This window comes from Crocodylus porosus, unplaced genomic scaffold (genome assembly GCF_001723895.1).
Source record: "Crocodylus porosus isolate Cpor-Errol unplaced genomic scaffold, CroPor_comp1, whole genome shotgun sequence".
NCBI lineage: Eukaryota > Metazoa > Chordata > Crocodylia > Crocodylidae > Crocodylus > Crocodylus porosus.
Genome location: NW_017728948.1, coordinates 75,914,485 through 75,930,460, shown reverse-complemented (window position 1 = coordinate 75,930,460; position 15,976 = coordinate 75,914,485). Strand labels below are relative to the sequence as shown.

The 15,976-nt window shown below is 47.6% G+C and overlaps 1 protein-coding gene across 1 annotated transcript in view; it reads left to right on the top strand.

The window, feature by feature from the left end:
• The first annotated feature begins 2,541 nt into the window (after positions 1–2,541).
• Positions 2,542–15,976, top strand: part of SPP1 (secreted phosphoprotein 1) — a 94,532-nt gene continuing 81,097 nt past the window's right edge. The window contains exon 1 of the mRNA XM_019553021.1: positions 2,542–2,660. Coding sequence (XP_019408566.1) covers positions 2,601–2,660 — 60 coding nt within the window. The 5' untranslated portion in view covers positions 2,542–2,600. The remainder of the gene's footprint in view (positions 2,661–15,976) is intronic.

Here is a 15,976-nt window from a genome sequence, read left to right as displayed (position 1 = left end):
TGTCTAGCCATGTCTTAAAAACCTCAAAGCATGCTGCAGGTTTTTCTTCCCAAGGTGGAGAACCTTGCATTTTTCGGTGTTAGACACCATCAGGTTCTCTTCAGCCCCTTGTCCAGGTGATATGTCACCTGGTCATAAAAGGAAATGAAGTTGATCAAGCAAGACCTATCCACAAAAAATCCAAGCTGGGTATCCCTTAGGATATTGCCATCAGCCAGTCTGTTAAAGATGGCCTCTTTGATAATCTTGTCCATGTTCTTTCTGTAGCGGGGGCCCCAACACTGTATGTAATGGTTGGCAGGTACAATTTTTAGGATGGTGTCTAGGAAGTTCTCCAGATAAAATTGTTCCATTTTTACAAGATGATTTGGGGAATGGGCAAAAATGTGTGCTTTTGGGGGGGGTTGTCACTACTCTTAAACAATTCAGTTGATAAAGGTAGATGTCAGTTAACAGCTACCAAAACCCAACTCATAGGGTGTGGACAGAAGTTACAATTTGTTAGTTGATCAGCCCCCTGAAAGTGCTCTACATCCATGTTGTGAAGCATGTGCATGCCTGCATAGTGCTTTAAAACTGGCCAATTGTGTGACAAATTAAACCATATCAGATGAGGGATCAGATGAAGATGCTCCACTTTGAAGCACCTTAGATTAAGTTTAGGTAACACAAGTTCCCTGTTGACAATCAGGGCTGGGCTGATGGAACCTAGCCCAGCCCCCGGGGTTGTCTGCTGCAAGGTAGGGGGAACAGGGGAGGGAGAGTAATCTGTGGCCTGCAGTTTGCCCAGCCTGAGCTGGGGCAGGTTGTGGGGGTGAGGAGAGTGGATTGAAGCTCTCCCCCACTCCCACAGCCAAGCTTGATTTCCCCCTCCCTCGCAACCCAACAGGCAAATGCCTGGTGGGGGGCAGGGTTATGTAATTCATGGTGCTTTATGCAAAGCACCAAGAGTTAGAGCAGGGACCTGTCAGCACTCATAAGTTTCCTCTTAAGTTTTTGCCTTAAAACCAGTTGTGACCCTCACTCCACTCAGTTACTATGGAGAGGGCTTTATTGAGGGTTGGGCCTAGGTTTTGTTGTTTTTCCAAAATCTTGGCAAAGTGAAGGGATTGTTCTGACAAATTTATAGCTGTATTATATTTCATTTCAGCTAGATCTTCTGTGGTGAATATTTAGAACTGACTTTCAATTCCACAGTATGCTAGAACTACAACCAAGAAAATGTTGAAGTCCTAATTTTATAAGGATCAGAGTGCTTTCTTCAATGTTCTCAGTTACTTTAACTTCCTCTGAAAGATCTGTGAGAGTTAAGGGTACTTAGTACCTCACAGAATATGTCCCTCCAGATGTATTTTGGAGACTGCCTAGTTACATGAGCACAACATTGACTGAGTATTAACTAACAAGAATGTCTAAATTTTGTGATAAAAAGGTCACAAAGGCAACTTAATAGGACTCACGCCTAACTTGTACATAGGTTGTTACTGATTCATAGATGTTTGGGTTGGAAGGAACCTCAGTAGATCATGGAGTCCAACCCCCTGGCATGGGCTGGAAAGAGTGCTGAGGTTACATGACCCCAACCAAGTGCATGTCTAGCTTCCTCTTAAAGACCCACAAGATAAGAGAGAGCACCACTTCCCATGGAAGCCCATTCCAGATTTTGGCAACCCATACCATAAATAAGTTCTTTTTGATGTCCAACCTAAATCTGTTCTCTGTCAGTTTGTGGCCATTGTTCCTAGTTACTCCAAAGGATGCCCTGGTAAACAAAGCATCTCCTATTCCTTGCTGCCCTCCTCCCCCTGCAATGAATTTGTAGGCAGCCCCAAGATCACCTCTTCCTCAGCTTTCTCTTGAGGAAGCTGAAGAGATCCAGGTTCCTCAATCGTTCCTCATAGAGCTTTGCCTGCAGGCCCCTAACCATATCAATAGCCATCCTCTGAACCCTCTCAAGATTGTCTACATCCCTCTTGAAGTATGGTGCCGAAAACTAGATGCAGTATTCCAACTGTGGCCTGACCAATGCTGCATAAAGGGGAAGTATCATCCCCCGGGACCTGTTCATCATGCACCTGCTAATGCATGATACACTGCAGTTAGCTTTACTGATCACTTTGTCACATTAGTGACTCATATTCATCTTGGTGTCAACGATGACCCTGAGATCCCTTTCTGCTGCTGTGATGCTGAGAAGGTCCTCCCCAAACCTGTAAGTGTGTTGGTGATTCCTTCTCCCTAGGTGCAGCACTTTGCACTTGTCTTTGTTGAACTGCATCCTATTCTGTTCTGTCCATTTTCCCAAACTGTCCAGATCCCTCTGGATCCATTTCCTACCCTCTGGTGTGTTAACTTTACCCGATAATCATCTGTAGTATCATGTGTGAATGCGGAAAAAGTGCTCTCCATGCCCTCATCCAAGTCACTGATGAAGACATTGAACAGCACAGATCCAAGTACCGAGCCTTGTGGGACTCCACGGCCCACATATTTCCAGGTCGATATTGACCCATCCAAGGAACTGGGAACTCAGCTAACTTCTTCCAAAAGGTGACTGCCAACTACTTATCATTTGAGTTCCCAGCAATAACACCCTACAAATGATCTTCATCTGCAGATATAGAACCACAGACTGCATCTCAGGCTTCCCCTGTAGCAAGGTAGTTCATGCTGCTGCAGCATTTGTTCTTTCTCTATCTAGTTACTGTACAGTATGATTTGCCATTCTTTACTGGAACTAAAATGACTACATAAAATGGACATGACATCTGTCATACTTCTATAGCTCCTTTTATATTCATATGGACTGCAATATTACAGTGGGCCTTTCCATAAGTAGGTCATATAAGTCTAATGCAAGCTACACATTCTACTTATAACCCTGTCATCTATATTAACTCTATTTTTGCTTTGGATAAGAGATGGATTTTTTTGATGTATGTAGTAGCAAGGGAAATTAAAAATTGACCTATAGAAGCAGAATGGATGTCTTATAATCCCTAGCATGGGTCAGATTGAAAAAGTAAAGATATTGGAATCCATGGATGTTCTCTGGGCATTTCAACAGTATCTGGCTTCTTAAAATGTTCATCAGTCTCCATCTTGTTCATGTACATGGACTTGGACCTGAATCAATATTGGGCCAAGACATTAATTTCAAACAGTAATAAATGAGTCTCTTATATGAATAAAAATAAAACCACAAACAAGCATATAATTTTTGAAGTTCTCTCTCATTAGAAAAATCTCTCCTGGATCTGTTTAAAAAGAAAATGTTTCTAAGGGATTTCTTTGCTATCCTTATGAACAAATACATTTAAAATCCCCATATAAATTCAGAATATATCACTGAGATTTGTCTTCCATTTGGGTTATTTCCCAGACCTCTGCATTCCTTCTAATATGTTGTTACATTTTCTGGATTGCAAATCTGTAGGTTTGTTTCTATACCAACAACTCAAGCAGTCTAGTTGCTGTCTAAGATTCTGTACATTCAGTGTTTAGGCAAGATGGAAAAAAAGAGAGCCAGACTGTAGGAAAACATGGGTTACAGACTTGCTCACCAGCCAGATGTAAGCTGTAATTTACTGGAAGGGAAGGTCCTCTTTAAATTTACAGAAAGGGGCATATATAGACTTCTAACAAAAACATGTAATGATTGTTTGGCAAAGAGAAATGCTGTTGTGTGACAGATTCCACATTGTCACTGTCCACATTTAACATAGTTTCTTTTGGTCCGATCCTGACTACCACCTCCTTGTTTAGGGGCTTTCTCCTTGTATTGCTATTGTCTGTCTCATTCCTCTTCCACATGGGTCTGAGAACATTGGAGAAAAAACAAACTCTCCATTTTGTTTATGTATATTCTTTTTCCTGTTAAAAAATAATTGATGACCCCACCACAGATCAGTCATTAGCTTCACCCTTCTCTGGCATATCTTTCAAAGCTGACCCACTAATAGAGTCCCTGCAAACAATGGATGAGGGCAGTGCAACAGGAAACTTCTGCCCCACTGGGGCAAAGCCCCCTTTCCTTCCAGGCCAGTGACCATCTAGCTAAGGCACACACCTTCTTGCTTGCTCCCTTGCTCCTGGCCCCAGATATTTCCCACAGACCTCCCTCATGTGGCTGTCCAGGAGGCCATCATCAACCGAGCAACAGAGATGGCTTTGGCTACTGATTCATCTAGAGCCGAGCTCCTCAACCTTTTCCTCAGCATGATCCCATTTAAACACTGGAAATTTTTTGTGACCCCAAAATGACGCAGACAAAATCAACAAGTCATTAAAATGGCATTACAATGTTTATAATCTTTATATTTTTCATTTGAAATATTTTATCTTAATTTAAAATCATTTTAACTTCTTTTTAGATTTAAAAAACAACACGGAATACAAAGTTTAAAGAAACTTTGGAGAAAAACATCTGCGTTAGATTTCTCAGTCATGTAAAATGTATTTCAGACAGCCAGTATCAAGATCAGTTTACATCAGTTTTCTGTAACGCACAAGTGCCTTGTCAGAGCTGCAACTGCCATGCCTGCACAAATCACTGCCATGCACCCAACCCCTCCCACTGCAGCCCAGGGGGGCGGGGAGGGAACAATCTCAGCCAATCAGAAAGCACAAAGATGAACCAATCAGAATGCAGCAATGGGGTGCACATGACTAGCACTGACTCCTCCATATTGCCATGGGGACAGGCAGGGCTTCCCCCACAGCAACCCCAGGGCTTAGCCCTGCCTGCCCCATCCCACCCCTGCTCCTTCTGTCTGTCTGTCCTGCACCTTGTCCCACCCCTGCAGCAGCTGTCCCAGAGCTCTTCTTCCTCGCTTGTGAAGGGCACACAGAGCTGCAGGGACCCAGGTGCCATCATGCAGCACAGAGGCACCAAGCATGAGGCCGACCAGCCATGTGACCCTATGGGCTGTCACCCCACCCATCACCTGCAAAGCCAGTCAATAACAGAGAGGTGATGGCAGACATCAGCCAATCACCATTTGCTGTTGGTGCACATGACTGGCAAGTACTCCCTCCCCTGTCCATCCAATGCACAGGGACATTGCCTGGAAAGGCTCTGCCCCACCATGTCAATTTAGCCAATCACAGCTTGGAATGGTCCTGCTCCTGCCCCTAGGGTGGGATCCAGCCTGGAGTGGGTGGGGCCAGCCACGGTCATGCCACCCCCTAGAATATGGTGTAAACATCCTCTTGGATAAATCTGGTATCTGAGAGCTGAGTTTCTGGTGATGCAGTAATATTGATACTAAGTCTAACCAATTCATAATTTAGTAGTGCTGTTTTCTGTAAATTAGAGTCTGAATCAAATCTAGGGGTCAGGGTCTGAATATTCCAACATGCAAGTCTCTTTATTTCATCTTGTCAAGGATAGATTGGGTTGGGGAATGGCTGTTTTGGCCCACCTTTTCTAGGGCCTTCCTCAAGAGAGGCAAGCAGGCCACACCTGAATGGAGGTTGCAACATTGTGTTATTTTATAGGAGCTACCCCACCATGAGTAGCCCCATCACTTTTGCTACCAGGCCTTCCAGTCAGATGCAGTTGATCATCATTTACTACTCACCATCCAGGCCAGATTAGAACTACTGTGCTATTAGTGCCACCCCTTCCAGGGAGCTGAGAGGGGCTGGAATGTGCCTCATGGTCAGGAAATCATTCATTTGTTGCTGATACTTTTGTCCCAACTTGTACCAGGTCATTGAGTTGTGAAATGACATTTGAAAATTTTGGGACAAATGTATGGTCCCTTCTCTGTCTGTCTTCTTGTTCCTATGGCAGCAGGAGTTTCTTTGGTTCCTGTACAATGTGGTGCTCTTCCTTCAATCTAAATATAATTTTCTACTTTACACTTTGCACCTCTGGCTTTAATGAAGAGAAAAATATACAAATTGGAGAAATATACGCCATACAAATACCAGAAGGCAGAGAGTCACTGCAATAGCTGCAAGCAAGGGGCACTTATAAACGTATGCATGTGCCACTTGTGGCACCCATGCTGCAGGTTGGCCAACCCTGTTCTAATCTATCGCCATGGCCACATCCCTGTGCTTCTCCCTCTCCATCACTTCATATCCCTGCTACTGTTTCTCTGTTGCCTTGTCCTGCTAGTCATCCCCACCACTGCCTCATACCTTTGCTCTTCCACATGCATTGGCTCCTCACCTTCCTCTTCCATGTCCATTGGCTCCTTGCCTTGTTCTTCCACGTCCATTGGCTCATACATGATTATTTTGATACAAGCAAATAGAAAACTCCAGCCATATCCCACTTTGTATGCTGGGTCACTCCATTCATGCACTCATAATTCTGGGGACTAATCAGGAGATGCATTAAGACAGCACAGGCTTTTCCCTAGGTGACCCTGACTTCTAGGGATTTGTAGGTTAGGAGGTCAGAAGGGGCCTGAGGATGAAAGGTAAAGTTTAAGCCAATGCATTTAGCAACAAGGTGCAAGTTTTAATATTGAGGGTGATTGACCATTGGAAGCAGCAAACGAGGGCAGTGATGGATTCTTCATCACTTAGTATCCCTACCGAAACTGATACTTTTCTGGAAGAATGGTGTATTGCAAGCACCAGGTAACTGAACCCATGGCAAGAGCAATAGGTGGAACAGTAATCCCCATGGGAGGTCAGACTGGATGATCTCACAGCCCCCACAGGCCATAAACTCGGTAAGTCTGTTTTCCAAGTCCTGTGATTTCTAGGTGCTCCTTTGTCAAAGAAGATTCCTTCCAGATCATGTGCCTGGTCCTTGCTTCTCACTAACTGACTTACTCTCTCACTCACTTATGATATAAAAATTGCGGTTCGTTTCTTTGGAGGCTCGCGAATAATAATTTTTCAGGCACACATTCTTAGGAACACAAAAGATATATTTGCAAATAGGGTCAGAGCGAAGACAAAAGACCACACTCTGCCCCCGAGGGAAACTTCTCAGCGGGCTTTATCCCCTCTCTCCTGGGCACGTGTGCAAAAGCAGGAACTCTTACAACTCATTTCCGGTTCATACAAACATATATGAAATGACGTCACGTCATCCATAGCATGTGTATTATAATTAACTACTTAAGTATGCGGGGCGGATAGGCTTATATGCATTAGCTAATCACGCATGCTTAGAAAGTTCTTTAGGTCGCCAAAAGTTCAAATCCTCTCTGTTCCAAGGACAGGATCATTAAAAATTGCAATTACTCTTATCTGCATGAGAAAATGAAGAAAGCATGAAAGGGAGTGTGATTTAGTGTAACAAAGAGATAGTAAATTTGCAAAACAAAGACAGTGATACCTTAATACAAAGAGCCCTTGGTAGCTTCTCCTCTACCTCCTCCTCCCACCAGGGAGAGCTGCCAGCTGTGCTGTTCTAACAACACTATTCATAATGCATTTTTAATAATATTTCTAACACTTACTTCACTGAGTCCATCCCCAAGTCACAGGGAAGTGTCTAAAAGCCCCCAACTCATCCTGCCTTAATCATGCAAAGTCAGAGAAAAACAGGGGACCATCTTTCCTAGAGGAACATGCCATGGCACTTTGGCTCTCCAGTCATGCACAGTAGAAATGGGGACTGATAAGGACTGCAGTTGGGCCTTGGTGCCTCATGCCTTAGCAACAGTCAGGGCCTGGCACTTTCAGGCCTCAGAGATGGCCCAGATCTGGCACTTCAAACCCCAGCAACAGACTGGGCCTGGCACCTCAGGCCTTTGCAGTGGTCTGAGCATGGTGCCTTGGTCCTTAGCAACTGTTGGGGCCTGACAGCTTCAGGGCTTAGTAAAAGTTGGGGCCTGGAGCCCTTGGCCCTTTGCAGTGGTTGGTGCCTCATACCTCAGATCCGCAATAATCTGGGCCTGGCCACTTCTTCTTTAGCAATAGTTTGAGACTGGAGCCTTAGCAATGGTATGGCCTGGTACCTCGGGCTTTGGCAGTGGTCAGGGCCTGAAGGGCTCTCCCTTAAACTATGGTTGGGACCCATCACCTTAGACCTTAACAATGATTTTGTCCTGACCCCTCAGTTCTTAGTGATGGTCTGGGCCTGGCATCTGAGACCCAGTACCAGTCTGTGCCTGGCACTCTTGGCCCTTTGCAGTGGCTTAGGGCTGGCATTTGATCCTTGGTACAGCCTGGATCTAGCACCTCAGGCCTTAGCATTGGTCTAGGCCTGATGCTTCAGCCATTAATGACAGTCTGAGCCTTGCACCTTGGGCCTTAGTGATGATCTGGGCTTAGTGCCTCAGGTCTTAGCAACTGTCTGGGCCTTGACAATGGTCTTTTAGGCTTTGACAATGGTTTGGGCTTGGTCCCTTAGTCCTCAGTGATAGTTTTGGCCTGGCATCATGGCTGTTAGTGATAGTCAGGGCCTAAAATGCTCAGTTGAGGCCTGGGACCATCAGACCTTTGCAAGAGATGGGGCCTGGCACCTCAGGCCTTAGCAACTGTCTAGGCCTGGTGCCTTGGGCCTCAGGAATTTTCTAATCTTTGTGTCTGGGCCTTAGTGACAGTCTTGGCCTGGTGCCTCAGGCCTTAGCCAGGGTCTGGGGCCCATCTCTCAGGCCTTAATGAGTGTCTCAGCCTCCCACTTTAGCCCTTAGTAGTAGTTTGTGCCTGGCATTCTCAGACCTTAGTGATGGTCTGGACCTGGCACTTCAAGCTACAGCTGCAGTTGGGGCCTTGCAGCTCAGGCCTTTGCAATTTTCTGGGGCTGTAGTTCTTAGCTCTTACCAGCAGTTTGGGCCTGGCACCTCAGACATCAGCAATTGTTAGCGCCCAGGCCCACAAGCCTTGGCAACAACAGGGGCCTGGTGTACTCAGCCTTTAATACCTATCGAGGTCTAGCCCCTTGGGCCTTAGTGATGATCTGGGCCTCGCACATTAGACCTTTTCTATGGCTTGCACCTGGAGCCATAAGCCCTTAGTAACCACGGGGGGCTGGTATTTCAGGCCATAGCAGCCTGAAATCTGTGGTGGGGTTTATGGAGTTAGGGTATAACAGAGCCATTTCTGGGATGGGACTCAGGGCCTAGGTATACAGGGCCCCTTGCCTAGCTAGGTTCTGCTAAGGGCCTGGGTGGGGGCCCCTTGGGTCTTGGGGAGTTGGGGGGAATTACCTTCTTCCCCCAAGCTCCAGTTGCACAGGAAGTGGCTCCATGGGAAAAGTGGGGAAGAGAGGGTCCTGGGCTATTAGAGGTAAAGAACCCCTGGGAGAGTGGGTGGGGAAGGGGGTCAGTGGAGATGTTTGGGCATCCAGTCCAGCTGTTCTAAATCAGCTCCACTCTGTGCTTCCCTGCCTCAGGTCCAGCCCTTGCCCCTACCCAGGTTACAATTTGGACCTGGCTCACACAGCTGAACTTTGGGCATCAACACCTTTAGTTTGGAAGTGACTGGTACAGACGCCTCCTCACCAAGTAGCAGAAATGCCAGGCAGGGTGCCTGGATTCCCTGCTTCCCTGGGTGGGGGTGGAGATAGCACAATTAACATACTTTGAATGCGGGAGAAGGGACATCAATTATGGGACTGCCTGAAAATGGACTGTGGCTATACTTATACCTACATCTGAGGGGCAGGGTAAGAGAATCCACATGTAAGGGGATATGCAATCCTGTTCCAAGTCACAAAGGCCCGCATTGTGGGGCTTAGACCCTGGCTTGAGCCAAACACTCATGCATGAGCAACTACTAAATCCGGCAAATGTCCTGCTGGGAGAATACACGTATATTATATGCATTGAGCCCAGAGAAGCCAGACAGACCACAACCCCACTGAGCCAGCACTAGGGGAATATTCCTGTTGTCAGATCTGGAGTTTTTGGGCCTTGATCCAGGTCTTACCTGAAGCAGTGGTGGGTCTAATGGGAGGCCCTCTCCAGCTGGCCCTCTCTAGCTAGTAGAAAATATGGAGGAAAAAGGCTTGGGGTCCAGTGCAATCCAGAACCTCCTTCAGAAGGGGCAGAGAGTCTGGGATCCTCTGAAGTTTTCTGGGAGAGGGGGCTGGATCAGGTAAGGGAAAGCCAGGATTTCATTAAAGATCAATGAGAGAACCTGGTATGTGGCCACTTGTATGGATTGTGTTAGACAAATGTGGTCTTCATAGATGCACATTTGGCCACTCAGGACTCCTACTTTGTGCTTCAGGGTGACCAGGGACAAAACCACAGCAATCTGACAGTGACAACTACTAATCCCAAAATGGTACTGCAGGCGGGTTTTTCAAGCTCATGCATAATGTTGCCAGGGAATATGGGGGAGTCATCTGGGGATAGAAAAGACACAAAAGAGGGTGTTGGCAAGGTTTTTCTGGCCTGGGGTATACTAGGAGATCAAAGACTATTCTGCTTCCTGCCCTAACTGCCAACTGATTGCCCCCCAGCTCGTGTCCAAAGCCCCACTGGTGCCTGTACTGCTGGTGGGGAAGACTTTGAGTGGGTCAGAATTGACTTGGTGAGACATCTAGAACCTATCTCAAGAGAATCCGTGTTCATATTGGTCTTTGTGTACTATGCCACCTGATACTCTGAGGCAGTAGTGATTCACTCAGCATCAGCACAGATGGTGGCATCCCAGCTACTGCAGATATTTTTATAGGTGGGTATTCTAAGAGACGGTTTAACTGACAAAGATACAGCCTTGGTGTCCTAGATTTTATGTGAAAGCTGTGTTCTCTGAAAGTATGTTCAGTAAGGACTTCTGTGTACCAACCTCAAAGAGGTGGCCTGGCTGAAAAATTTAAAAAGACTCTAAAAGAAATGGTGCAGAAATTTGTCACAGAGGAGCCATGAAACTGGGAGCAGGTGTTGTCTACCTATTTTTCACAATTCAAGAAGTTCTGCAGTCCTCCACACTTCAAACTTCTATATGATCTTCAACCCCAGGTTGTGCTGGACCTCCTACAAGAATCTTGGCAGGCCCGAGAAATCATGATCCAGAACATGGTCCAGTTATGTCCTAAGTTTATAAGAAAGTTTAGATGTGGTGATGGTCTTGGCCAAGGAAAATCTCGAGGCTGTCCAACAGCTAAAGGCTTTCCGATGGGTGAAGGAGCAACAATATAACAAGAATGCCAGGTTCCAGGTTTATCAACCAGGAGATTGAGACTTATTATTACTCCCTTCCTCTGAGAGCAAGTCGCTGGCCAAATAGCAAGGCCTTATTGAGGTCTTTCTCAGGGTAGGCCAGGTAGTAGGCGTGTGTGACTAGGGAAGTATTCAATTCGGATTCAGATTTGGCCAATTCAAAGAACAGTGATTTGATTCAGAGCTTCAGATCACTGTCCCAAATCAATTCAGCTGAATCAGCTTTGGAAGATTTGGTGCTGATTTGGACAGATTTGGCAATTCAGATCGGCCGGGGAGAAACAGGCACAGCTGGGTGGCTTCAGGATCTCCCATGGCTTCCCCGGCTGTGCCTACCTCTCCCCAGGTGGAGGGAGCTGCAGGAGAAGCCCCCATGGCTGCCCTGCCTGGGCCTATCCCCCCCACCCAGCCCCAACCTAGTCCCAGCACTTTATTTTTTAATAAAAATAAAAATAAAGCCCCGCGCTCACCAGCAGTAGCAGCGATCAGGGCCTCTGTGAGCTTGTGGCAGAGCCCCCCTGCACAGCACAGGGCAGCAGGGAGCAGCAGAGATCGTCCCCCCAGCTGGCACCCATGCAGCAGCTGCCCCATGGTGCAGGTGCAGCGTGGCTCATCAGGGTGCTGCGTGCTGTCTGGGAACTGGGGCCACTGGGGCTGAGTGGTGCTGGGCTCTGGCTGACAGGTAGAGCCACCCTAGCTCCCAGACAGCATGTAGTGCCGTGCAGAGCTGTGCTGCACCCATGCTATGGGGCAGCTGCCGTGCAGATGCTAGTCAGGGGGTGATCCCTGCTGCCCCCCACTGCCCCATGGTGCATGGGGAGGACTCTGCCATGAGCCGTCAGAGGCCCCAATCACCAGAGCCATTGAGTGTAGGTTTTTTGGGGGTTTTTTTAAGTGCCAGGAAGCTGGGACTGGGCAGGGGATGGGGCCAAGCAGGGCAGTCATGGGGGCTTCTCCAGCTGTGCCTGCCTCTGCCCCAGCAGGGGGAGCTGCCTGCAGGGACTAGTCCCTGCTGCCACTTGCCCAGCCGGCACGGGGGGGAGCGCAATGTAGGCACGGCTTGCTCTGGGTGGCAACAGGGCATAGCCCCCGCTCCCAGCCCTGTCACACCTGGGGACTTTACCACTTTCAGACTTTACCTTTTGGGCTACACAGAGCGCCAGCCACTTTTCAACAATTAATGGACCAAATACTCTGCCCAATCTGGGCATATGCAGTTGCTTACCTAGATGATACTGTAGTATTTGCAAACACGCAGGTGGACCTCCAGTGCCTGAGGGAGGTGTTTCAGTCTATATGGGCTCACAGCCAATCCAAGTAAATGTTGCCTGAGGTGCACAGAACTGAAATACCTTGAATACATACTGGGCAGTGGTGAAATCAGACCTCTGGTTGAAAAGTTGAGGGCCTTGGCTGAGTCACCAGTGCTAACAATGAAAAAGCAACTAAAGTCCTTCCTAGGCCTGGCAAGTTACAATCAGTGGTTCATTCTGCAGTTTTCAGATATTGTGGCCCCGCTAGTGGAACTGTTGTGAAAAAAGGTGCTGCAAAGTGTGCAGTGGTTGCCCAAATGTGAGACGGCATTTGGAAATGTGAAAAGGCTACTAGGGAGTGAACCAGTCCTGTGCAGCCTGGACTTAACAAAATAATTTATTGTACGTACAGATGCTTTGGAGTGAGGCCTGGGAGCAGTCCTCTCCCAAAAGTTTGAGGATGGGGAACATCCAATCCTATATTTAAGTAGGAAGCTGCTTCCCTGGGAGCAGAAGTATGCTATAATAGAGAAAGAATGTCTGGCAGTCGTATGGGCAGCACAGATCCTTCACTTCTACCTCTAGAACTTGTTTTGAGGTGGTCACCAACCATGCCCTATTAACACAGCTCAGTACTATGAGAGAAGCTAACTCTTGGCTGGTGCTTGTCCCTGCAGCCTTTTGACTTCTCAATATGCCATCACCCAGGTTCAACACATGTAAATAGGAACTTCTTCTCCTGAGAAAGACGGTAGCTAAAGATATGGAAGAGTGTTCCATTCTTGGGGGCAGGGGAGAAAGGATGTGTAGCAGCCTGCATGTTTCAAGGGTTGCAGCCCAGCTGCAGGCAGTGAGGTGATTGCAGGCCTGCCTAGGAGGACTGGGCCAACTGATGGAAGTAATGGGCTTGCCCAGAGGAAGTTAAAAGTTCCTAGGGGAGTGGGGGAAGAGAGAAAAGGCTGTGAGGCTAGAGATAGTAGCATCTAGCCAAGGTACTCTTACAGGGTCTGGGAAAAAGACCACAGGGTGTGAGTTAACCCTTTATTAGTTTATAGTGTTTGTTTGCTTATTGATGGTTTATGTTGTGTCCTGTGGTGCAATTTCACCCACGGAAATAAGGACTATGTTATACAAATTGACAACCCCCTACAATTCCTATGCAGCAAAGCACGAGGACCTTTTCCACCACAGCAGCACCCTGCAGGGGAGCAGTCAGAGTTTGTGTATCCTGAGTCTAGGCCAGTCTGCAGGCAGAGTTCCAGTCAGGCAGAAGCCCAGGCTCTCAGGGCCTTGTTATACTTTACACTGTGAGTTACATAAATGTTGTCCAGCTTAATGTTATATTGGATGGTTAAAAAACCCTTCTCTGATGGTCCCCAACATGCACAGCTGTGACTTGCCACTAAAGGCTTGGTGAGCAGTGGTAGGACTAGGAGCTAGGGGAGAAAAAAAGGATCAGGCCCCTCAGAGCTCAAGTAGTGAGCTGGCTTCCTGTTTCTGCTGGGTAGAGTAAGCACCACAGTCCCAGGGGCCTGGTGGGCACAGTACCTCCCACCACCACCTGAACCAGGTTGCCACCTGAGCTCCAGAGGGCTGTCACAAGATGGGGTCCTCAATGATAGGCCCCCTCAACCATGCCAATTCAGCCCGCTGGGCACCCTCTATCCTTGTTCGCCACATCTTGATGTAATTGTACTGAGTAGGGAGGCTGCCTTTAAGTCTACTTGGGCACAGTCCTGATGGACTTCCCTGAACTCTGTGGGTCCCATTGCAAAATAGATGTCCTGGGACACCCCAGCTTTATGGGCTATATACGTGGCGCCAGCCGCCCCTTTACCATGCCTCACAGATGGCACCAACGTTGCCCTGTCTAGGCCTTGCTGTGATTTGGCCCCCTTGTCCTTTCTCTGGGTTCTCCACAGCCCCTCAGGCCATGCCCCCGCTGGCGCCAGGGTCTCTGCACCCCCAAATGCCACGCCCTCTCTGACACCAGGGTCCCCACGCTGCAGTGGGCCCTTGATGAGGCCTTCTCCTTCCCCAAATAGCCTCACCCAAACCACCAGTGTTATAAACAGTAAACAAAACATAGGCCCCTGGGCTATAACACAGTACAAAAGACCAGGGTGTGCTCTGCCCCTTTAAAAGCATCAAACTTCATCCCCAGCACTAAATGTCTAATAGACAAGGGTACCTGCGGAGCTCATGGAGCCCCATTAGCCCTAGGTGCTGCATATCAGGCAGTTGCAGCATCACTAGGCACTTCCTCCCTGGAGGCTCCTTCCCCTTTGGCTGCTAGCAGGGATCTGCCTTCCTAGCCTCAGCCCTGAAGGTTATATATGAGCCAGGCCCTGCCCCTTCTGGTCAGCTGACCTCTGGCAGGTGTGGACCAACTATCTTGTTCTGGGTGCCCTGGAAACCAGCAGCTGGGGCTCCCAACTGACTGGTAGGGCTCTCTCCCTAGCAGTTTCAGCCCTTAAAGTAGCAGGGCACCTGAGTGACAAGGGCCCAATCCTTTTTTTTTCTGGAGCTTGCCCCCCTGCACCACTGTTGGCTGGGCTGCCAGCCAACCAGGCACTGCATGAGCTTCAAGTGGCCTGATATCATCTTTCTCTGGAGCTTGCCCTCCCTCTCCCCACCTCCCACCACTGCCAGTGGGAGCAGTGAGCTGGTCTGGATGGCAGTGGAAGGCACTGTGACCATTGCATGCTTCAGGGATATAGCACTTGCTCTGCCAGACGTTCTCAGGTAGCGAAGTGCCATGCCCAACCCTGCTATGCCCCAGCATCCCACTCTCCCTGACTCAGGAGGGGCCACTGAATTCTGAGATGCTGGAAGACTTCAATTTGGGCAGAATAGCTGTTGGGTGTGGCCACGCCTTAATGGAACAGGAGCAAAATTAGGCAGATTAGAGAGAATCCAGCCCTGGGGTGGTGTAACTTTAAATTGAATAATGAGTCCTTTAAACCACTTACAAGTGTTAATATGCAGCCAATTCAGGGGTTAAGAGCTCTAGAACCTGTCTAAATTCCCTGTGTAACAAGACCCTGGCAGACTTGGTTGTAAAGTTTTTGATTAAACATGTTAGAATGGCTTGCCAAAGTTGTTCCAGAGAGAGGGTCAGTTCTGAAGTACTTCCTGTTTCAAAAAAAAAGCAGCAAAACCTGTTAACTTCCTTTGCTTGATGTTTTCAAAACAAATTTGTTTTCTAGTCAAAATGATGTTTAATTATAAAAACATAATTAATTAACCTGATCCAGTTTTTCCCTGCTTTTTCACTTCAATTTCCACCCCCACCCCTACTTCCCCAAATCTAAGTTGTCCCACCAGGTCTAATTATTGCACTTTCCCTTTGTTTAATATTTAATATCATGGCAAGAGCCTTGAGGCTCTTGTCATGATATTAATGCCAGACAGTCTGTCAGACAGTCTGTCATGCTAAGCCTTCCACAAACACATTGTATATGTTTCCAGTGCTGTCCAAAGACGTGCCTTTGGCTTGGTAGCTTGGGTGATGCTCATATAGCTGACTAGAGCTCAGCATATGTTGCCTGCCTGTGTATCTAACCATGCAAGATCCTGGTAGGTTTTGCAATGAACCCTGACCTGAAGATGAAAAGCTAGATAACTAGTTTCTTA